General features: G+C 42.4%; 2 protein-coding genes across 7 annotated transcripts in view; both read left to right on the forward strand.

The window, feature by feature from the left end:
- The first annotated feature begins 27 nt into the window (after nucleotides 1-27).
- wdr59 (WD repeat domain 59) lies at nucleotides 28-20,055 on the forward strand. Of its 6 annotated transcripts, none has more exons than XM_053677830.1 (27): nucleotides 30-116; nucleotides 496-545; nucleotides 1,147-1,282; nucleotides 1,456-1,541; nucleotides 1,638-1,718; nucleotides 2,536-2,573; nucleotides 2,666-2,754; nucleotides 3,294-3,410; nucleotides 3,527-3,604; nucleotides 4,283-4,439; nucleotides 4,945-5,024; nucleotides 6,648-6,771; nucleotides 7,395-7,501; nucleotides 8,165-8,329; nucleotides 8,608-8,703; nucleotides 8,840-9,011; nucleotides 9,447-9,516; nucleotides 9,610-9,763; nucleotides 11,360-11,413; nucleotides 12,262-12,395; nucleotides 12,501-12,582; nucleotides 13,195-13,307; nucleotides 13,767-13,908; nucleotides 15,831-15,909; nucleotides 18,324-18,474; nucleotides 18,817-18,959; nucleotides 19,256-20,055. In XM_053677830.1, the coding sequence occupies exons 1-27, from the start codon at nucleotides 63-65 to the stop codon at nucleotides 19,489-19,491; spliced, it is 2,988 nt and encodes a 995-aa protein (XP_053533805.1). In that variant the 5' UTR covers nucleotides 30-62; the 3' UTR covers nucleotides 19,492-20,055. The 6 variants fall into 6 exon arrangements, with proteins under 6 accessions (XP_053533806.1, XP_053533805.1, XP_053533807.1 ...); XM_053677832.1 differs by having other exon boundaries at nucleotides 18,324-18,447; XM_047152550.2 differs by having other exon boundaries at nucleotides 8,867-9,011.
- Nucleotides 20,056-23,485: 3,430 nt separating this feature from the next.
- Nucleotides 23,486-23,902, forward strand: part of glg1b (golgi glycoprotein 1b) — a 38,389-nt gene continuing 37,972 nt past the window's right edge. Inside the window, exon 1 of the mRNA XM_047152559.2 lies at nucleotides 23,486-23,818. Coding sequence (XP_047008515.1) covers nucleotides 23,486-23,818 — 333 coding nt within the window. The remainder of the gene's footprint in view (nucleotides 23,819-23,902) is intronic.

Genomic DNA, 23,902 nt, shown 5'->3' on the forward strand with positions numbered 1-23,902 from the left:
TCTCGCGAGAACGTCTCGCGAGATCTCCTGATGTCATTTGTTGATGTTTTAGTGGGAGAAATATGGCGGCCCGGTGGAGCAGCGAGAATGTCGTGGTGGAGTTTAGAGACGCTCAGGTACTAACATGGCACCTGTAGGGCTTTCAGCGCTCTCTTTGTCGTCTTATTGACACCTCAGTATGATGACTGACATTCAAACTGTGCGGAAAAGTTTACCCAAAAATAAATAAATGTATTTTTTAAATGGCTTGCTAGGTGTACACCTTTATTCATTTACCAGTGTCCAAGCTGACTAGCTGAACAGTCTGACATTTATTTTTTAAAATTCTTTTAAACTATTTGTAAAAAGTTTGAGGGGAAAATAGTGTTGAGGTATTTGTATTCATTTTAATTAATATAATTTATAATACTCAATTAATAACCAGTGTGTCCTACTGAGGAGGTGTATTGTTTTTGTGCAGTTCATTTTGTTTTCCTAATCTTTTGTGTTTTCCAGGCTACTGCCATGTCAGTGGACTGTCTAGGGCACTATGCTGTACTTTCTGGGTGTGTACATTCCTCTGTCATGTAAAAATACTTTTCCACACTTACTTGAACTGCCCCCATGGTCCTTTCTACATCTTCCTCTACAAGTCCGAGATCCCATTTCACCTCTCCTCCCCTAGAGAGTACTAAAGTGATCTGTGTTTGCTCAGGAACCCTGAGACGGACTCGGTTTCTACTCTCTCCTGGCTCAGAACACGCCAGAACCAAATTAATTGATTGGGATATTATATGATTAATGATTGTTTTAAAAATCTCATTTCACGTTGAGTCTAATTTCAAGTCTTGCACACTAATTTAAATCAAGCAATAAACCTAAATACTAAGTAACCTAGATACTAGATTTACAAAAATGAACTTCCTGGTGGCACGAATGTCATTCCGTTGTTCACTGATTATTATTTTCTTCTTCTAAAAATGCTTTCTTTTATGAATCTGTACAAAAATGTATTACACAACAAACACCCAAGCAGTAAACACTAAATGCACAATTCAGGTGTTTTTTGGGCCCAGGAGAGACAAAATAGAGCACGTCTGGGTGTCCATAAGGACCAGGTTGGACATTCAGAGTCATTTTTTTTTTTTACACTCTTCTGTATGTTAGGAGACGTTTCTTGTATGTTGTGAACCTGGAGGCACCGTCTGAGGCTCCTCGAAAAATAGCCCGTCAGAGCAAGTGGGACGTCGGGACGGTGCAGTGGAATCCGCACAAGACGGAAGCGCACCTATTCGCAGCATCAGTAAGTGCAGATTTATCAGTTCTGATCAGGTTTATCAGGTTAAAGCCACAATCAAGACCTCGAGCAAGGAGTAAGACGATTAAAGCGCTTCCGATGTCCTGTTATAGCAAAATAATCAACTTTGCGGAGACAACAGTGTTGGTGTATGTGATGTGTTTGATTTGTGTGTGCAGAGTAATCAGCGTGTGGACCTGTACGTATGGCGTGATGGATGTGGAGAGACTCACACATCCCTGCAAGGCCACACACGAGTTATAAGGTAATGGAATGAAACCCACATGTTCATTCAGTAGATCTGGGAAAATATATATACATGTTTTGCTGACTTTTTTTTTTATTATTATTGAAATCACAGTGATTTGGATTGGTCGTGGTTTGAGCCAGAACTTCTCGTCACAAGTTCAGTAGACACTTACATCTACATATGGGACACAAGGTGAGGAGGGAAAAACAACGGCGTCCATACATTAACTTTTATAATTCATATACATGTAAAATATATATATATTCAGTTGATTTGGCATCTATATCAGCATGTACTGTATATTTCTGATTAAAACTATAAACTAGTTTTAAATAAATAGTCCAAGGCTATAAATAAAATACTCCAAAAGCTCTTGGGTTTCTAAAATGGCGTTAGGATTGAAACATTCCTGTAATGTTCTGCCACAGATGCATTTTATCCGAAAACTCGAACGTTCCAGATTTCTTTTTATTCATTTACCTACAGTAATGTTTTATTGTGGTTTTTGTAGATAATCAGCTGGATTTTAGGTTTCTTACACAATCCAGTACTCTCCAAAAAATCCACCACCATCAACTTGCCTTTGTGTATTTAAAAAAAAAAAAAATTTTTATTAAAGTACCTTCAACACATAATTTGGCTGAATCACAAATGGCCTCCTTATTCACTATGTGTGCTCACTACATAGACAGAGATTCAGCCACAGGAAAAGAGTGACCTTCATTAGTACTAGGACTTTAATATCACTGTTAGACAAAGTTTAAGGTTTGCTTGCTTTTTAAAATTCAATTTAAAATTTGACACATTATTTAAAAAAAAAAGTTCTTTAGCCAAAAAACTGAAAATTATAGTATGATATTTTACTGACCATACTGGAAATAGAAAAAATAAAGAATTGATAATAATTGCTCCATGGAAACCTAAATCGGAATCTTATGAAATGTGTGTGCGTGTGGTTTTTGTTTTTCTGTCTTTATAATTTTTTTATTATTATTATTATTTTCTCCAGAGACACACGTAAGCCTACAGGAGCTCTATCAGCAGTGGGTGAGTTTACACTCTCTATAGTTCAGATTAAAACTGAGACCCAGCACAAATTAATCGCTCGTCCTCCTTTGTCTTCATTTACGGTTGTGCAGCCGGAGCATCTCAGGTGAAGTGGAACAAAAAGAATCAGCACTGTTTGGCTTCTAGTCACGACGGAGACGTCAGGATCTGGGACAGACGGGTGAGTCAGGGCCGGGCAGTTCAAAAACACCCAGCGTCTTTTCTCTTTTTAAATGCTCTTCTTCTTTCTGGGTGATGTTTCTATTCGATTTGACTTCTTTTTGTTCTTCTTCTTCTTCTTCATTTAAAAATGATTATTTTTTTTAACAAAAATCTGCTTAATATCTTCAAGTTCAAGTTCGAAATCCAAAATGGCTTCCTCTTCAGGCAGGACCGATATCTTTCTGACATTATACGCCATATAAATTTGTTAGCTTAATCACATGCGTTTCTGTCACGGTGCCTCGAGCAGGATCGTAGGCGAGCTAGTGGAGGTTTTTAAATCATTAAACCCTCATTTAAAAGTCGTTAGACTCAAACGAGCCACATATAGAACGTTAAATGAAGTTAAATCGTCAGATTATTCACCGTACCATGCTGCTGTCTAGCTGAAAAGCGATATTAGTCTCATCCACTGGTACTGTTTATGAATAACAACCAACGCTAAGGTGTGTGAGAACGTCTTTAATTGTTGATCAGTAATTGTATTTTGAATTTCAGAAACCCAACACTGCTGTTGAATACGTAGCCGCTCACTTATCCAAGATTCACGGCTTGGACTGGCATCCTGATAACGAGTATATACTGGCAACCTCCAGCCAGGACAACTCAGTTAGGGTGAATATAAACCAAATCTGTATCAGTGTGTGTATATATATATTTATGTATAATAAACGTAAATGTCACACCGTGTGTAATATCTCAATTTTGATGGACTTTATTGATCTGTGCAGTTCTGGGACTACAGACAACCTCGAAAATACCTCAATATCTTGTCCTGCCAAGTTCCTGTTTGGAAGGCCAGATACACGGTACGTTTATCTCCCATGTGTTTACACACACTTTAAACAGATGGGACTTTACGGATGTTTACTGACAACGTAGAAAACCCACGTGGAGAGATATCGGGTGTATAGGAGGGTGGAAAAATTCCCGAATTTTTACCAGAAGGTTAGCAACAAATAGACAAATTTGCTCGTGTCTAGAATCTGTTTCTAGACACTTCAGTGCATGTGTGATGCGGCACACCTTGGGGTGGATTATTTCCCTTTAACAGCACAGCTTGAAGTGTTTTTAATCCTCCACAGCTGGCAATTTGAGAATTATTGCATTTTAAATGTAAAGAATAACAGCTTTTGGGTGATTTTTATCCATTTCTAGTTGCGTTTAATGTCGTGGAACATCTGACAGCTTTTGTTCTCGATCTTAAATTCCATTCCTTCATCTTCAGTAACCACTTCATTCTGGAAGGAGCAAATGAATATAAAAACAGTTATTTACCTTGCAGCCGGAACTACTTTCCGGAAAAAATTAATCCACACCGTCCATCTGACCAATCAGATTTGAGAATTCAGCAGCACTGTGGTATAATGAGAAATATTAGACACACTTGACTATATTCCTATTAGTTTTGCTTTGGTACTCCGTAGTGTCTGTAGTAGTGATTTATTTATGTATTTTTTTTTTTTTTACTCTGTTGTCTGGATCAGCCGTTTTCCAACGGGCTGGTGACGGTGATGGTGCCGCAGCTCAGGCGGGAGAACAGTCTTCTGCTGTGGAGTACGCTGGACCTCAACAGCCCCGTTCATGCCTTCGTAGGTCACGACGACGTGGTGCTGGAATTTCAGTGGAGGCCTCAGAAAGAAGGTGAGCATGAAAAGTCTAACACGCAGTGAGATGATGCAGCGTGTAAACTCACCAAACACAGAACTTAAACAGATATATGATACAACCTGATACCTTTTTAAAATATTTATTTTCTTTAATAGACTTAATGGCGAACTGTGCAGAGAGCGAAATTTGTATCATAAATATATCCCTGATATATCAGATACAGCATATTGGGGCACAATTTCTCACAATGTCAATGTTATCACCAATCATCATATCACCGAACCCTACTTCACACCAAGAAAAGAAGCAGCAGAGTAAGCATACGCCAACTAATAATGAGCTAAACGCAGTACCGGTGTACACGGTAAGAGAACGAACCAATGACAGGGCAAGGGGGCGGAGACAGGACCAAAATATAACGCATGGCTCTCGTAGCCACGAGGAAATGTATTTCGTAACATAACAATTCAAAATGGAGTATTTCATGAAGAGCGTGTGTTTTATTTTATTATGTTTTAAAAAGATTACATTTTTTTAGGAGCTAAGGACTGCCAGCTAGTCACGTTGTCCAGAGATCAGACGCTTCGGATATGGAGGGTGGATCCTCAGTTGCAGAAGGTGAGAGCTGTAGGTAATATCTGAGATACGAGGTATATGATGTGATATGGCCTGAGAGAGCATCAGCAGGGAAGATACTCATCATTTGCTCAATCACTTTTTTTGCTCCTCTGAAACACACACAGTGGAACTGTATGTAACGTGAGGGCGCACGTGCAGAGAATCTGGGGTGTAGTTACAGTCAGACTGGGTGACGTGAGCCATGTTTATAATCCGAATCAGGAGGAAGGGCAGAGGTTACTACAAGAGAAACGACCACGGGAGAAGTTTTGACGTTTTATGCTTGAGATTTTGTTACGAGATGTTTATTTAACATTTATGGAAGGAGTCTGTGTTGTAAGCACGAGAAAGCGCGCGAGAGAGAGAGGCTGGTGGGGGACTGACTTTATAAATAGGGGAGAATGTAAGCCGTCAGCACGTGGATGTTGGTGGACGTCCAGTTCTCGGTCGGTCCGCAACACTTCCAGTCTTCTTGAATTTGTTAATATGTTAATATGCTTCAGTGTCGTGTGTGTGTGATGTTCTCTCACCATGTTCCCTGTTAAAGTCCATCGCAATATATATCCACTACCGGTCAAAAGTTTGTGGACACTCGACTGAAATGTTTCTCATGATGTTAAAAAGCGTTTGATCTGAAGGTGTGCAATTAAGCGTGTGAAATCGGCGTCGTAGACAAAAATCTAATCGTGCCGACGTATTCGTTTCTTTCATTAGAAAACTGACACTTTATTTACAAAAATATATGTTTTTAAACGGACGACTCGGAGGGAAATATTCCGAAAAGCAGCGGATAAGAGTCCAGCGTCGGTGTGAACTCCTTTAATACTGTTTAAAAAGCATCTCGGGGGAAATTCCTCAAGAAATCGGGCAAGAAAACGCCGAGAATACATTTCTGGAAATTCTAGGCGAAAAGGGCGTCTACTTTGAAGATGCTAATACTAAATTATTTAACTTTATTTCAGATTTTTTTTTTATCACAACATAATTCCCATAGTTCCATTTGTGTTACTCCACAAATGGAACTCTTTGGATACTCCACAAATGTTCCCAATCCCCCCCCCCCCACAAATGGGGGGGGGGGATTGGGAACAAAATGAAGAATGAGTGTTTCTAAACTTTTGACCGATAATGTGTGTGTGTATATATTATAAACTAAGGCATTTTTTAAAAAGTGTTAATTTCCCCCTGTGTATGGAAAGTTTTTGGACACCGTGTATAAACCATCAAAATGTGCAACGTGTTGTTCATTACAAAAATGACAAATTGTAATATGGTACAAGCAGAATAACACTAAACACGATAATAAACAAGATATACTCTTATAAACAAGATAAGAATAGCCGTTGTCCTCGTTGATAAGGATGGATAAGCAGCAGTGCAGGGATTATATACGCAAGGGTATATAATCGTCGTTTTTATGTCTCCGTCACTGGAGTCGTTGTTTTGTCTGTCCGTCCGCCTGAGATTATCATTATCGTGATGGGTCAAGGTGTCACAGCAAGGTCAGATACCTGAAATCGTTTCTCCTCAACAGCTTCCTTCACAGTACTTTCGTATCCAAATGAAACAATAGAAATGTCTCACCGTTAAAGACCGCAAAAACACGTTGATTGTCTGTTGTAGTTATGCGCCAGTGACATCGTGGAGGAGCTGATGGAAGGCATGACCCTCGCAACAGAGTCTGAGAAGACACTCCGTTCCCAGGAAGCACCTCTGAGCCCCGGTCTAAGTGCTGGAGACCTGCAGGGTGAAACTCCACTACACACACGACTTAACTGTTCAATACATTCCGTAACAGAGCTGTAATCAGCATGGAGTCAGAATTTGTGTAATTAAGCATGTCATCAATATTCGTGCTGTTAGTGAGTTCTCGAATTCTGATTGGTTGTTGATTAATTTTCTGCCAAATAAGCAGGTGTTTATTTATTTAGCATTCACGGAAGGAGTCTCCAGTGTCAGTGCTTTGTAACAGTCCGCAGTAAAGGTTAGGTTTAGGTTTTCTGGCAAGTTTTGTGCTGTGCAGTTTCTAGTAAATTAGGTAACCGTTAGTTACATTTAATGTAACTATAAATGGATAGAAAGTACATATTCTTTAAATAATAATTGGTAATAATAATTGGCAAATTGCTGTGGTAAAAAGGGGAATGAAACACTTATATGGATATGCTAGTAATGGAAAATAATCAAATTCAGGGTGGCAACAGTAATCCTGTTAGCGCTGCATTCCCCAAGTGTTTATTCCTAATTCTGGAGTACAAGCTTTCTTTCACTTCTACATTCATGTAACTATCAGGAAGTACATATTACATCATCATCTGCACTCCAAAGTCATTAAGACCGAATAATAAACCTCCCCTGTTTTGCGTGTAGGTCGGTTCGAGGCGTCCAGCGGCAGGCAGGACCCCGCTGGCCTCGCTCAGACCCTGCAGCAAGAGTTCTCGCTGGTCAACCTGCAGATCCGCAATGTCAACGTGGAGGTCAGGAACCATCCGCTTCCATACGTTTCTATCTTGTAGAACAACCAACAGAAATGAACACTTTTTGGATGGGCTTTCGAATTTGCATATTCATAAACCCTGGCTTTTTAAAGAGCAGCTCTACTGCCTAGTTTCACATAGATGTTCAGATTGTGTCGACGTAATTTCCACTGAACCAGGAAGACATATCGAGTGCCTCCTCCATCTTTTTTAGTAGCCAATCACATTTAACTTATCTCACGGCCCAGGCTTTCTGATATGGTTTCTCTCACTCAACAACGGCAACTTTAGCAAGGCGATTTTTTATAACGTCGTGGGCGGGACACTTCAGATTCTAGTGAGCATTTGATTGGACCGGAAATCTGATGAGAAGCTGAAGTGCAGAATGATGTCATCAGCAGTGCTGATCCATACCGGTTGGAGAGAGAGAGAGAGAGAGAGTGTAAATTTAAATTTTGAATGCGTATATCTTCTAAATGCCAATTTTGCCATTGTTTTGGAGCGCACTAGCTTATAGATAACCTTAAGGACGACATATCCGTACTAAACGCGTTCAAAACTTCCATTTTAATTTCATGGGGATTTTACCCAGTATCGAATAATCACAGCACGAAATCTTTCTATTATCTTATTTGCCTTTATTGTGTGTGTATATGCGTGTAGATGGATGCCGTGAACCGCTCCTGCTTCGTCTCGGCCCACTGCGGAGCGAATCAGGTCAGGCTGGTGGTGAAGTTTCCTGCACAGTATCCAAACAACGCTGCGCCGTCTTTCCAGTTTGTTCCACCTACAACCATCTCGTCCTCCATGAAGACCAAGATACAGAAGGTACTACAGGATTAGCTTCTTTATAGCACCGCGCTTCTTTAAAGGAGGTAACGGGCCACCACTTATTATTAGGGATAAGAAATATAATCCATGGATATCATACATGGGATTATACAGTGTAGAAATATATATGAATAGGAAAATAAATACTAGTAAATTTTAATACTAAATATCAACTGGCAGCTTGTTTTGCTGTTTAAAGGGAAGATGATTAATATTGCTCATATAAATCGACTTTCTATTTTTGTGGTGTCATCTCGCGTTTGTTCTCTCTCTAGATTTTGACGGACACGTCGCTTCAGAAAGTGAAGAGGAACCAAAACTGCCTGGAGCCGTGCGTGAGGCAGCTGGTGTCCTGCCTCGAGTCAGACGCGGTTAGCGCCACTACACCAGATATGTTAAAGTGGGGGGATGGGGAAACATTGCTATATTTCTTCAGATTCAGTTTAATATCAAAATGAAAATTACGCAATCTATACGTGCGTTACATGTCGCTGCCTCTGGATGTAGTTTACATGCCGCGTGTGTGCACTGCAGGAGGACGGCACCAATCCGCACGTTTTCAGTAACTCAGTGAGCCCTGCTCTTCCTGCCTTCCCTCGCGTCACCAACACTTACGGCTCTTACCAGGACGCTAACATCCCTTTCCCACGTACCTCAGGCGCACGCTTCTGCGGCACAGGTGAGCCTAAATCGTGCATTCTTGTCTGCTTACCTCATTATCTGCATTATCTGTGTTAATTGCTTAATGATGTGTGATTTTATACGTTAAAAAACTCTTCTGTCCTGAACATGTCGGAAAAACGAAAGCTTTGACACTGGAGACTCCTTCCATAAATGTTCAATAAATCAACATCTCCTTTCAGAAGAAAATTCAGAATATCAACAATGACACTTTTTTTTTGTTGTTGTTTTTGCCTTTCCCAAATCTGTTTATACAGAGCGTTCGCCGTACAAGTCCATGTGTACGTTACTATAGAAACGATGACCTGGTATTCGGAGCTGAACTCCTCTCAGAGCTGCTGAAAATTAATCAATACCTTCTGACCAATCAGAATGGAGAACTCGACATCGCTGTAGTATAATGATATACTAATAGATATTTTTCGTCTTGCAGGCTCTCTGGTTTATTTCACTCGACCCATGTCCATGCATCGCACCGTCCCTCCTACAGAGCCTACGCCTAGGTAGACCTTCAGCCTCATTATCATTATATTCATGTTAATATTCTAGTATAATGAACAAGCGTGGGGTTTTTTCTTTTTTCTTTTTCCTTCCAGATCACTCTCTGCGCTGTCTGCGTACCACAGCGGCCTTATGACTCCGATGAAAATGCGTAGCGAGTCTCAGTCCACGCTGCGGCTGTACAGCGGGAGTCCAACACGCACCGATAAAGAGCAAGTGTCCATCTCATCCTTCTACTACAAGGAACGGGTAAGACGGGCTGCGTAGGTACGTCAGGGCAAAATTATAATAGCTATGCTTTTTATTTGGAATATCTGAGAGGGTTTATTATTGGGAATATTTGGCAACATAATCATATATCATATCATATCATATCATATCATATATAATTAGAAATGATTATGGTCGGAGTGTCCACAGTCACCTTTTAGCTGTACTCATGTTCGACGCACGTGAAAGCGAAGAGGGCTTTGTCTGAACGCGCGTTGTGATGATGTCACGTGACGTGTCTTGGCCCAGATTTGCGGTAATTTTGATAAATTGCAAGAGCCTCCGAATTTTTTGCTTGATTTTGCGTTAATTTATGCGAAGTCTAAGTGGGGGAAAAAAAGACTCGTTATACTGGTGCAGTAAAGGTTATGATGGACGTTAGCGAAGCTCTTACCCGAGCTGTACTTTCCAAAACAGGGGCAATATTCCATCCATCCATCTTCAGGAAGTGTTTAATCCTGCTCCGGGTCACAGTGGATCCCCGGAACACTGGGTCTGAGGCAGGAATACACCCCGAACAGGGCAGGGACAAACCGAGCTACATGTACTGCATGTAATCATACAGGAAGGAGGAAAAATAAAACGCAAAAAAAGCTGCTTGCATTTAATATCGGCTAGTTAGCCAGTATTAGCAAGGACTCGGAGCGAGCGTTGTTACGGTTACGGTGTGCACGTCGCGTGCTGCTCGTAGATAGTGTGAAACGATCTGTATTTACACACCTTCCAGAAGGTTTCGTGCTGTCTATGTACTATCAGAGCCACAACCGTGCTGGTACGCCTCAGAATAAAGTAGTCCCGTGTACATTTAGACTTTCAAAGCCACGTTTTGCCAATTCCCAACCAGCAGCCAGCTTTCCCCTAGGATGCAACACCTAGACTAACACGTTCTTCCTCCGAGACGAACAAACTTTCGATTTGCTGCTCGTGCTGCTGTCTGCCCTCTTACACATGCATGAGCTCACAGATGACCATGATTGGCTAGTGTCACTGTGATTGACAGGGGAAAGAGAATATGCCCCTCCCACCCAGAGAGCATGGTTACTTGTGCTCTCTCTTGACACAGGTGGGATTCGAACTCACGATCTCCTGATCGATTGGGTCAAGGCTTTTCAGAGACCAAAAACAGGAAAACGGTCCTTTACACTTTGTCGATGTAAAGATTAGGTAAAGGCAAGAAAAGGCGAGTGTGTTCCTTTAATACTAAAGTACGACATTGCAGCCGTTGGAATATCTCCCCGAGATGCCGAGAGACCTTTATCGAGCTCTCCATCAGACACTCCAGTCAGTCATTTCTAATTATTTGTGCTCATCAGACGCTGTTGTCGGATCATTTTAATAATAAACGCTCTCGGGATAGAGATGAGCTTCATACTGAGCTGGTTATATGTCGTTTAGGTGCTTGTTCATTGTGCCTTGTGTTGTGTGTTCACTCATTGTTTTCTGTACTGTATCCTTCTGTTCTTTCTTTTACTTTTTAAATCCTTTTTGTGTTTTGATGGACTGTCCTCCACCCGTCCCCGTCCCCTTTCCTTTACACACATCCCCGTGGTCTGTTTTATCCCACACACCAATCAGAAGCCTCTGCCTGTCCATCGCCGCTGGTCTGTGCAGACTATTGCTGACTGTCCGGTACTGATCTCCCTCCCTCTCTCCGTCCCTCCGTCCTGCCACTTATTCCTTCCCTTTTCTCACTCTCTCGCTCTCTCTCTCTCTCTCTCTCTCGCCGTCTCTTAAGTTCTCTTTTCCGAACGTACGAGAAGCCTTCAATCAGGGACTTCCACCGGTTTCACTTTTTTTGCTTTCTGTCCTTTCTTTGCTGCTCGTGTCATTTTGCCAGTTCCATAATCCTCTCCAATATCACACCGATCGGTTCTACTAACTCACTTATACAGAGTGCAAAAGTTTGCGCACCCTTTAGACAAAAACGAAGAGGAAGCGGTGTGTTCCTGGGATAGGGTCCGGATCTGACGTGACCCTGGCCAGGATAAAGTGCGTACTGAAGAACACGAGTAACTGAAAAGTCCGATAGTGCGTGATGCGATAGTAAAATAAAAAACAAATCATCGGCGTGCACCTCCATGTTTTCTTGCGTTCTTCTGCAGAAATCATCTACAAACTTTTGCACTCGACTGTCATTTCGATTTTTGCCTGCAATCCTTTAGGGGTCACTCTCGAGTTATAATTTTACAGTTACGTGTAAGGTTTAACCGCACGTAACGACGCCGTGCCGTCCAAAAAAAAGACGCAAAACTCGGTGTCCTCTGAGGAAATCCATTATACGAGAACTTTTTTCTCGCGACTGAGAGAAGCCGAGGACCAAAATAAATGTCGAAAAAATTGCTGAAAAACATACGTAACTAACTCCTGATCTAATTTCGAGCTAATTCCAGGTAATCTTAGCACTAACCCTCATAAATGTCAGTATCGGTTGATTAGCGACGTCCCTGATTGTTGTCTTTTTGTGACACGCGCGTCAGAAATCACGGCGCTGGAAAGGGAAACGCGAGGGAACAGACTACAGCAATAAAACGCTCAAACTGGCTGGGAAAGTGATCATTCAGGAGATTTCCTGTCTCCTCCCTATTCACAAAGCCCTCGGAGAGACCTACGTGTGAGTATTTATTTATTTATTTACTTTCAAAACACATTGCGTTATTACAGTGTTCATATAGAAGCGTGTTTTTAAACGCTTCCCCTTTTTCTCCCCCCCCCCCAGATTAAATATGAACGACATACGGGACACGTGTCAGAAGAACGCAGCCGCAGCTCTGACAGTAGGACGGCGAGATCTAGCGAAGGTCTGTAACACGGTTTAAAGTAGTACGCGCGTTAACCGGCTTTATACCAAAGTGCTGTTCGGTTCACTTCACCTGAATCTGATTGGTCAGGAGGTGTCGATTAAGTTTCCATAACGGCAGGCCTGACAGTAGTGCGGTAGTGCAAATCACACGCTCGGACGATACGTTGTCGTCTCTATAGTAACCGCTCGTTCACAGGAACCGACCCGTATGAACGGATTAAAGAGGGTTGAGCTGTTGAGGAAACTCCCGAAAGGAAATCACTGTTTATCGCTGACATCAACGATAACACGATCTAACATCCACCGCGTCCTGGACGTTCGTAGACAGCGTTAAACGTGACCGTATACGGCTATGAAGTATAACGTGGTGTTTGTTAATACGTGAAAAATCCTAATCATCGGGTGTAAATGTAAGCATAAAACGCTTTGGCGTGGAAAGAATAACTCCGTTCCATCACGCTAGTCCGATATTGATTATTTTCCTAGAACAGCGTTCCGACAAGTGTTTTATTCCCTACTGTGTTCATCAGTGGGACGAAGGGAGACGCGTCTGAGCTGATATTATCATTTGTGTGGATTTTTTTTTAACCCTTTAACTCTTGCGTCGAAGGTTTGGGCTTTGTCCTCGGCAGCGACCAGTCCCGACCTGTGTCCCGACTCCGATCCTGACGCCGACACTCCTTGGGCTCGACACCCGTTCGGCCGACAGCTGCTGGAGACTTTGTGAGTTTTCCCCACTGTGTCACTAATAGTAGATATGCATAACTAACCTTTGATAATGTAACCATAGCAACGCTTTTTTTCCTTGTTGTATTGGACAACTAACTAGCCTAGCTTGCCGTCTATTTTCCATTGTTCGCGATGTCATTGTTATCAGTAATCAGGACGAAGTAAAGGTTGGTGTGACAAGGAGGTCGTTCGACGTGACCGCGTGCAGTCACGGTTAAAGCGGAGCGTCATATTGTTTAGTTACGCCGCAAATGACGTTTTATTTTCAAGTTATTTATTTTTTTTATTCATTACTCGCCAACACGATGTCCTCTATGACGCCACGGAGGCGTGGCCGTCGTTACCGTGCGTCGGAGGTTTACTTGTTACAAGGCACTGAATTAAACCAGAGCACAATTTCTGATTGTCATGTGAGTTTGAGGTCCCAGTTGTTTGCTCTCTTTCTCTCCGCAGGCTTGAACACTACAGTCAGATGAGTGACGTGCAGACTCTGGCCATGCTGTGCAGTGTGTTCAGGGGTCAGGGGATCCCTCAGGACTATTTCGCGCTGTACGGCCCACGCGGCTCAGGCTTCACCCTCCACCACTCGCGCTACGTCAGTACTCTCACCCTTCACTCTCTCCAATAACACCGTCCGTACAGGCTTTCGCAGCGTTCTCTTGTGACCGTTACGGCAATAAAAAAACGCTCGATTTTTGCTGCGGCTTTTTTTTCTTTCTTTTCTTCAAAATCCGTGATGAGTTTTTTGTGCTTTTGGCGAAATTACAATCGCAGAACCTGATTCGACAGCGTACACACGGCGAATGTTACCGACATCACGTGCTGAACTCGGGGTCGAGGGAACCCTGACCGAATGCTTGTTGTTATGGTAACGTTATAATTTTGCTTGAAATAAATCACACAGATAATGACGCAGCTCAGAAGGACATTGGGGGTTTCTAATTTGCATATTTATGAATATTCATACATTCGGGCATTTTTAATGAGGTTAATGGTGTAGAGATGGTCCTGGGATTATTTTAGTAGTTTCCTTACGTGAATAAATATTAAACCATTTAATATTCGACATATAGGTTTAATACATAAATTACGTGTTCTGAGATGCTTTTTTTCCATCTTTCGGTCATTGAACAGCATGACTTATTATAATTATTGTTATTATTATTATATAATTATAATATATAATAATATTATATATATATATATATATATATATATATATATATATATATATATATATATATATATATATGATTATTTAAGTGTTTTTCGTTGTTGTTGTTGTTTACCATGCTGGAGACCTGGACTGTAGAAGTTCAATGCTGCTGTTTCAGAAACAGTGTTTAGTACAGTGTTTCAGCACACGGTGAAAAGTAAGAGTCACGGGGTTGGTACGAGGTGCTTGAAGTGCTTGAATTTGGCTTTCTGAAATTTAATTACTGGAAAACATTGAAAAAATGTTTCATCTAGTGGTGCTTGAATTATAAAAATCACTAAATAACTTTAAAGTGTTTATTTTTGATAGAACACGACTTGGATCCTTTCAATCGATATATCTCTGTCCCCCTCTCCTCCGCTTCCTCCTCCTCCTGTTATTCACAGCTCTGGTCCACTTTTCAGGCCCCATTACTGGTACTGCCGGGTCAGCACGTTCAGCATGACAAAGAATAAGAGACATTCTTTCGCTTCTAACTTTGTCACCGAGCGATCATCTTGCGTATCGTAAATATCGCCGAGATCACAGCACAGCCGTTGTCTTTCGCTTATGTGTGTGTGGGGATTTTGTCAGACGACGTCGTGGTTATAAATCAGGATTTTAGCAGTGCAGAGCAGCCTCTTGGACGTGACGGCCGGTTTAGACGTAATCTCGCGACGCGCCGCGTTTCAGTCACCATTTCATATCCGCTCCGTTGTCTGGCAACAGAAACGGAAGAACGTGTAAATGAGAACGGCTTTAGTGAGAATTCGACTGTATTGAAATACAGCACGTGAGCACAGAGAGTAGGACAGAAGTGAAAAGACGTAAAGGGCCGACACTAGGCAGAATGCAAATATGCGATGATAATGGTAATGAATATGCTAATTAGCGCACGACATCATCCAGAGACATTTAGAGACTTTCCATTGAAAGTTGTTGGCAACAGAGCTCCTGGAGTACACCTGGAGTACACTGACGTACACCTGGAGTACACTGACGTACACCTGGAGTACACTGACGTTAGGATGAAGGTGAAGCGATGTCTGGGAAATGCAGATTTAGGCGCCAGATTAAAAACTGTTTGGATTTTATATATATATATATATATATATATATATATATATATATATATATATATATATATATATATATATATATATATATAAGAATATGTTTGAAAGACATCTCTTGTACAGTTATTGAAAGCAAAAAACTATTTGGGCTTGAAAAGTCCTGGGCTTTCATTATGAAGCATCTGTACGAACCCTGGAGTCACTGCTTTTATCACTTTTTTTTTTTTTTTTTTTCTTTTTTTCCAGCCCAGCTTTACTTCCAGCTCGGTCACGTCTGGTTCCTGCTCCAGTACCTCCGACTCCATCACCGCTCCGTGGAACACGGGTGAGTAATTCACTCGCTGCGCTTCCTAACATCACCTCATCCTGCTGATCTTTCAGCTCCGTCTTTGTAATCTGGCAACGCAGTTCATCTCTATCAGGTATCTATGTTTGCTGCGTGTGTATGTGTGATCCACTGAGACGTTTTTGACATTTGTTACGTGTAAAACGAGGTTCATTTGCATGTAACATGTAAAAACCTGTCGAGACTTTTTCCACCCCGCCCCCCACATCATTTTAAGAGTTTATAAATCCTGGCTGGAAATCCCAGTCCCGGTTTCACAATACGAATCCCTCTGCCAAGACGAAAGCAGCCTTAATTATAAGATGTTATTGTTTGGTAGGAGTTAGAAATGACTGTTTTGGCTCTAAGCAGAACATGAAGCGACAGGTTACAGCACTTCTGACATGTTTGCGTAGATAATCTACTCAGAGCTGTTCATCTCCTGTGAGCTGGAAATGATTTATTTCCATCAGTGTCATAAGTTTATATGCCTTTTTTCTCTATATTTTATTCCTTTTTTTTTTCTTCTTCTCACAAAATAATAGCCTGTATTCTCCAATTCTTACTACTTTTATTCTAGAAATCTTGTATTATAATTTTTTTAATAATATTTTATGCGTATAGTGGACGAGCTACATTGTCTAAGACAGTGGTTTTCAATAAGGGGGCCACAAGGGGGCGCCCGGGGGCCTCAACAATTTGGTGTGAAAAATAAATAAATACATGATTCTCACTCTCAGACAACCACACACACACACACACACACAATCAATTCCTAATGTAATGTAAAGATGAAAGAGGTAATTGTTCATAATAAAAACGGGGATATGTTCAGAAGTCTGTATTTTTAATGTGTTTTAAAGACATCTTGCAAAAGGGGGGCCCCGGTCAAATGTTAATGCCGTTTGGGGGGCCTCGCCCTGGAAAAGTTTCTGAACCCCTGGTCTAAGGCTTATAATACGCAGACGTTATTTCAGTAGGACTGTTTATAGATGCTATAATGTAAGTGATAATGTAAGGAACGAACTTGTCTCGTGGATGTTCCGAGGTAAAAAAAAAAAGTACGACAGTAACGCAATGCACCGCCCTGCGTGTTTTATTTTTCTGTAACAGCATGCCCTTAGTGGTTAACATGTTTCCCTCGCACCTCCGGTCTTGGGGGTCGGAATCCCGCCTCCGTGCTCTGTGCGTGGAGCTTGCGCTTTCTCCGTTTTCCTCCTCCAGTCCAAAATCGGTATTTCCAAATTGTCCGTAGCGTGTGATTACGTGTCCAATTGCGCCCTGCGACGGGTCGGCACCTCGTCCAGGGTGTCCCCCGCTTTGTTGTGCGCCGACGACCCGCGAAGCTGCGTAGGATCAGCGGTTAGGGAAATGGACGGTTGTTTGATAGACACACATCATCTTAATCCAGACATCTCACACTTCACCGCTTTAAACTGTAGAAATCACTGCTGGGTTTTTTTTAGCTCAAGACGATTTCATCTTTCCAGCATGACACAAGACACGTTTTCCCAGGACACGACATTCCCGTGGCGTTTTACTTTTTCTAGCTGCAGTAAGTCAGGAGCCTGGACTCCTTTTGCCGCTAATCCGAGGACTTTCATCCGTTCGTCACGGACGAGGATGGGATCGAAATAGGATCAACAGCTAACGACGCGCCAGGGTTGAGCGACGAAGGATTATACCCCAAATCCAATCATGTGATTTAATTCTACTTGAGATTTTAAAACACTGGTTAGACGAGTCCAAATGTAGGGCGATCCCGATTTCCAGCAAAACACGTAAATGCAGGCGAGAGGAGTGCGTGAGATCTCGGCTTAGATGAGAAAGTCGCTTCGAGATGTTCCTTGTGGGACACCTTGGTAACGAAAAGCCTTTTCATAGACCATCAATGTACTAACCCAGCCGATATCAATTTGCACAGATAGGGGGTATAATTACGTACGGATTTCAGCTGGTTCCTTGCCTTACCTTGCCTTGGAGAACTGCTTTTACTTAGCGTGTTCAGTGCTTTTTTCCCGTGTCATTCCACTTCATTGCACACAACTTTATTTATGTACGTTAACGTTGTGAATTCTTTATATTTCTGGATCTCTTGAGTTAATACTGACGTCCGGTGACAATTTCATGTGAATAACATCATTGGAAATATATTCACTGAGAAAAACAACGTTGACGCGTTAAATACTTATTTCCCCACCCGCTGTACGTGACCTAACGTGACAGAAACGGCACGTCGAACAATTTTTGTAAAAAAAAAAAAAAAAACGAACTCGTATAAAAGATCTTTAATCATTTTTAAAGTTTTGCACACATCTGTAGTTTTTAAGTAAATCGCTTGCGCTGTACGGTTCAGGACCGGCTTCGAACGTCTCTGACGTATACGATAAAATTTTCCTTTTTATTTTCCCCAGCTGGACGCGACGCTGAACAAGCTCTACCGTGGGGAGAGTCCTCTCCTGACGACGCTCGCTACGCAAACCTGGCTTACTCCGATCCCCGGGAACGAGAGAAAGAGCAACACGACGTGAACAAAAGGTCGTCATTCTGCTCCAACACCCAACTGTGATTATATGACTTTATCCTGTCCGGGACTCTCCCACGTTTCGTCCTACCGTTCAGATTTCCTAGCAGAACAGTTCGGGTTCTCATCCCGTATATCGTATCTCGGTTATTAGCGTTTTTTTACAGAAATACCTACATGAAACTGTATGCACACATCTGTACACACTCCTGCCATTAGCACTGTGCGTGTATTCATTGCTCAGAGATCCTGATGTGTGTGCAGATGTGAGTATGAGATAAGAGGTTGGAGGTGAGATGGAAGTTGCAGTGACGGGAACTTAAAACACTTCAACTGTTTAAAAAAAGTTTGTTCTTAACGTACATCACCTCTTGGTTGTTCAGATTATTAGACCCGGCCAACACCTTACAGTTCGACGACTTTAAGAAGTGTTACGGAGAGATTCTGCACCGCTGGGGGCTGAAGGAAAAGAGGGCAGAAGTGCTGAAGTTTGTTTCTTGCCCTCCAGAGCCACACAAGGGGATCGGTAAGTTCGTATTTGTTATAACGGAGTGGAATCATATCACACAAGTCCAACGTTTCATTAAATAACAGGCGTGAATTAGGGTTAAATAACCTTCTGAGTCAAATAATAATAATAATAATAATAATAATAATAATAAGTCAAACCCAAACTCCAGGTGCACTGTGTTTTTCTGTGAACGGTAACGGTGCATTTACCGAGACTTGAGGTTTTACTCTAGATAATATGTGATTTTACTATAGACGATATTCTAGGCTCCCGTACAATGCCGATCGTGACGGCGTGATTCTGTCTCGCAGAGTTCGGCGTGTACTGCTGCCACTGTCGGAGCCAGGCCAGAGGCACTCAGTGCGCCGTGTGCAAGCGCTTCACCTTCCAGTGCGCCATCTGCCACGTGGCCGTCCGCGGCTCGTCCAACTTCTGCCTGAGCTGCGGCCACGGCGGACACACCAGCCACATGATGGAGTGGTTCCGCTCGCAGGAGGTTTGTCCCACGGGCTGCGGCTGTCACTGTCTCCTCCAGAGCACTTTCTGAAACCTCTTCTACACCGACACGGACGCGACGGAGGTCTCGGGGTGCGTCTCGAACCTCTCAGTACTGTAACAGAGCCTGGACTGTTGATTTTTTTTTCTTCTTTTTTTTTTTTTTTTTCTTTCCATAAATAAACAGCACTGATACAGATCGGAGATTTCTGTGCTGCTCTGAATAGACCTTTTTCTAAAAGTAGAGGTCTTCACAGTATGCAAGAATGCACAAACACACGAGTTACAGTTTACACCAGCCTTATTCAGTAATAATTGCTTATAATCAAGGAAGCGGCATTTTTTTTTTTTTTTTGCAGTCCGAGTTCGGTTACATCGCAGGGTTTTCTCCACGATCTGTGAACACGGGCGCGTTTAGATGGACTGAATTGAAGTGCTGCTGATGTTTACGCTCAGCTGGAAAGCGGCGTTTCGTATGTTGCGGTCTGTCTTTTCGTTCGAAAAGAGAATTAAGAACTGTGCTCTTAATAAGGGAGTAGTATTAACTGATTAACCAGCACCTACAATGTTTATGCCCTAAATGAAGAAATAAATTTGTTTAAATAACTGCACCATATCCTGAATAACATTTGATATATTCTCTCTCCGTCTGTCTGTCTGTCTGTCTCTCTCTCTCTCTCTCTCTCACTCTCTCTCTCTCTCACTCTCTCTCTGTCTGTCTGTCTGTCTCTCTCTCTCTCACTCTCTCTCTCTCTGTCTGTCTGTCTGTCTGTCTCTCTCTCTCTCTCTCACTGTCTGTCTGTCTCACTAACTCACTCGCGCTCTCTCTCTCTCTCTCTGTCTGTCTGTCTGTCTCTCACTCACTCACACTCTCTCTCTCTGACTGTCTCACTCTCTCTGTCTGTCTCTCACTGTCTGTCTGTCTCTCTCACTCACTCTCTCTCTCTCTCTCTCTGTCTGTCTCACTCTGTCTGTCTGTCTCACTCTGTCTGTCTCTCTCACTCTCTGTCTGTCTGTCTGTCTCACTCTCTCTGTCTGTCTGTCTCTCTCTCTGTCTCTCTCTTTGCCTCTCTGTCTGTCTGTCTCTCTGTCTGTCTGTCTCTCTCTTTGCCTCTCGCTCTCTGTCTGTCTCTCTCGCGCTCTCTGTCTCTCTCGCTCTCTGTCTGTCTCTCTCTTTCTCTGTCTGTCTGTCTATCTCACTCTCTGCCTCTCTCCATCTGTCTGTCTCTCTCTCTGTCTCTCTCACTCTTTCTCTCTCTTTCTGTCTGTCTCTCTCTCTCTCTCTCTCTCTCTCTCTCTCTCTCTCTCCCCCTCCCCATCACAGCCGTGTTCTCATACATGTTCACTCTACTCAGGTCATTGAGAGAGTCTGGACAATCTGATGTCAAAACAATATTGACACTAATGTCTGGGACACACTAGTATATAAGTTTTAATACCCAGGATTATTGCAGTATTAGGGTGATTACAGTTCAATCCTAACCTGCGTAATCTACTCACGGTCCAGTTGTGATGGACTTGAATTCATAAATGTTTAATCATGTTCAGTATTTACCTTCGCCATTATTTTTTTGGACATTTTTTACGTAGGGAATGTAGGTTTTTTCTCTGGACTGTGCATGAATGAGACCTCGGTGATCTACTGCATTTATTATTTTAATAAAAAAACAACAAAAAAAAGCATGCTTTTTCACAGGTTATGATTATTATGTTTATATTTGGGTGTATTCCCATCTCACGCTCAGTGTTCCCGAATACAGTGCAAAACATTAAAACCACCTGCCTAATATTGTGTAGGCCCCCCTCCCTTTGTGCCACCAAAACAGCTCGGACCCATCGAGGCACGGGCTCTACAAGACCTCTGAAGGTGTGCTGAGATATCTGGCACCAAGATGTTAGCAAGGTGTGAGGTCGGGCCTCCACGGATCAGACTTGTTTGTCCGGGACGTCCCACAGACGCTCGATCGGATTGAGTTCTGGGGAATTTGGAGGCCGAGTCAACACCTCGAGCTCTATTGTCATGTTCCTCAAAGCATTCCTTTTGCAGTGTTGCTGGGCTCATTATCCTGTGGAAAGCGGTCTGTTTAGGTAAGTGGTACGTGTCAAGTGACATCCACATGAATGCCAGGACCCACGGTTTCCCAGCTGAACATTACCCAGAGCATCACACTGCCTCCACCGGCTTGCCTTCAATCACATAGAGCATCCCGGTGCCATCTCTTCCCTAGACCAGACGCTCTAGCCTTCGTTCCCCACACGCATCAGTGAGCCTTGAGCATCCATGACCCTCTCGCCAGTTTACCAGTTCTCCTTCCATGGACCACTTTTGGTATGTACTAATGACTACATCAGGTCACCTCTGGAACAGCAGCCTCCAGTGTACAGTGGTCAGCCATAATATTAAAACCACTGACCGATGAAGAAGTGAACAGTATTGATTATCTCGTTACAGTGCCAGTGGGTGGGATATACAGTATTAGGCGGCAAGTGAACGATCGGTTCTCGAAGTTGATGTGTAAAATGTGTCAAGAATGTTGCTATATTTTGTTCAGAAATGATATTTTCCATCATTTTGGTCACCAAAATAGATATTTTAGACGTGAATATTAACAATTTTGTTTCATAAACACCCTGGAAGTTGAAATTTTTGTACATTTTTAAAATAACGTTTGATCTTTTTCTCACTCTTGGTATTCCTACACAAGCAATTTTTCTTTTTCATGTAAGTGATGTGTAGAAAAAGTCAAATAAAGAAGTACATTTTTTTCATTTATATTTTTTTACATTTGTGGCAGACGCCCTTATCCAGAGCGATTTAACTTTATCTCATTTATACAACTGAGCGTTAAGGGCCTTGCCCAAGGGCCAAACAGTGGCAGCTTAGCAGTGCTGGGGCTTGAACTCCTGACCTTCTGATGAGTAATCCAGAGCCTTTAACCACTGATCCACCACTTCCTTGAATGCATGAATAGGTTTATTTTGATTTCAGTCTACAAACTGAGAGAAGAGCATGAAGTCAAATGTGAAACTGAAACCTGTATGTGGTACACCCACAAATCCACAAAGCTGAACTCGAACCCAAACTGTGTGGTACGGTGTGTTCATTTTGTAAGAGCGGATCGACCCCAGTCACGTGACATGACCATGACGTCAACACGCACCAGGGTGTCTCATATTTGATTGACAAGCTATCAAAATACGACATCTGTCTGACACAAACACACAACAAGAAGAAGAGAGAGACAAACAAAAAACCCCTGCTTGGCTTTGTTTTTGATTTTGAAATGAACTATCTTGAAGAAGGACATCATTATGTGCAATCTGCAGCAGTAAAGTGACTTTCCCCTGTGGACGAAAGAAGCTCTGTCTTTATTTATTTATTTATTAAACATTGATTATTTATTATGTTATAATGGTAGAATATTATGCCATGTAGCAGGCTTCTGGTATTAATAATAATAATAGGCTTTTTTTTTTTAAGAAAAAAAAAAAAAGCAAATTATGACAGGAAATAAAGAGGACATCAAGCAGGATGACCTTACTACTTGGGAACGCTCAGTGTAAATAGTATTGATATTGGTTTTTGAATATTTAGGCCAGTTGTATGATAATATGTATTATATTTCTGTTTATATTCATGTTCATCATATGAACAAGTGAACAGTTAAAAAGACGAAAATGACAAAATACAGCACAGCGTCTTAATGTGATACTTTATTAAGTTCAGATAATGCCTGAATTAATGAATTAGAAAGAATTAACGAACACATTAATTAAGTCGACCAATCTGAAGGAATAAAATGGGAGCTCTCATAAAATGCTGGAGGAAATAAAAAAGTTCACACAGGACATCCGTTGAAAACAGTAGCCAGTAAGAAATAACCCAAATCCACATGACTTCCCTATATAAGTGCACTACATAGGCGGTGGAAAGACTGCACTGTTACGCCCTATACACTGCCCTAATTGTGCGTTTGGAACGCGGCCTCGAGCACGAGCCGCTTTTTTAAAGTCGCGCAGCTGCGTTTCAGCCTGTTAGAAGGAAGATGGCGGCGGCTTGTAGACGCGCTCAGGTTCTCCTGCAGTTCATCCTGTTCCAGTGCTTCTGCGTGGTTCTGGCGCACGGGTCAAAACCTGGAGCGAATGGTAACCTCCATCCTCCGGTGGTGGTGGTTCCTGTGAACCGGCAGCTGAAGCTCGGAGCGCCGAATTCGGTGAATATCGGAGGCGCGGCGGCGGCGGTCTCGCAGGCGAGGAGGGCGGCCGGCTGGAGGCTGGCAGAAGAGGAGGCCTGCGGAGACGACGTGAGCCGCCTGTGTCCTAAACACACCTGGAGCAACAACCTGGCCGTACTGGAATGCTTACAGGACAGGAAGGAGGTTAGTCAGGAGGGGACACATGGGGGACTTTTTCTTCCCTCACTTATCATGTTTACCTCAGGTGTCCGTCATTAACAAGCCCAT

The sequence above is a fragment of the Ictalurus punctatus genome, chromosome 4, assembly GCF_001660625.3.
Source record: "Ictalurus punctatus breed USDA103 chromosome 4, Coco_2.0, whole genome shotgun sequence".
In the NCBI taxonomy this organism is placed as follows: Eukaryota; Metazoa; Chordata; class Actinopteri; order Siluriformes; family Ictaluridae; genus Ictalurus; species Ictalurus punctatus.

Bases quoted from the DNA above. Each gene is read 5' to 3' on its own strand.
- wdr59 (XM_053677830.1), top strand. From the start codon at position 63: ATGGCGGCCCGGTGGAGCAGCGAGAATGTCGTGGTGGAGTTTAGAGAC. The intron at 117-495 runs GTACTAACATGG...TGTGTTTTCCAG, and splicing joins TGGAGTTTAGAGACGCTCAG to GCTACTGCCATGTCAGTGGA. The intron at 12,396-12,500 runs GTGAGTATTTAT...CCCCCCCCCCAG, and splicing joins GCCCTCGGAGAGACCTACGT to ATTAAATATGAACGACATAC.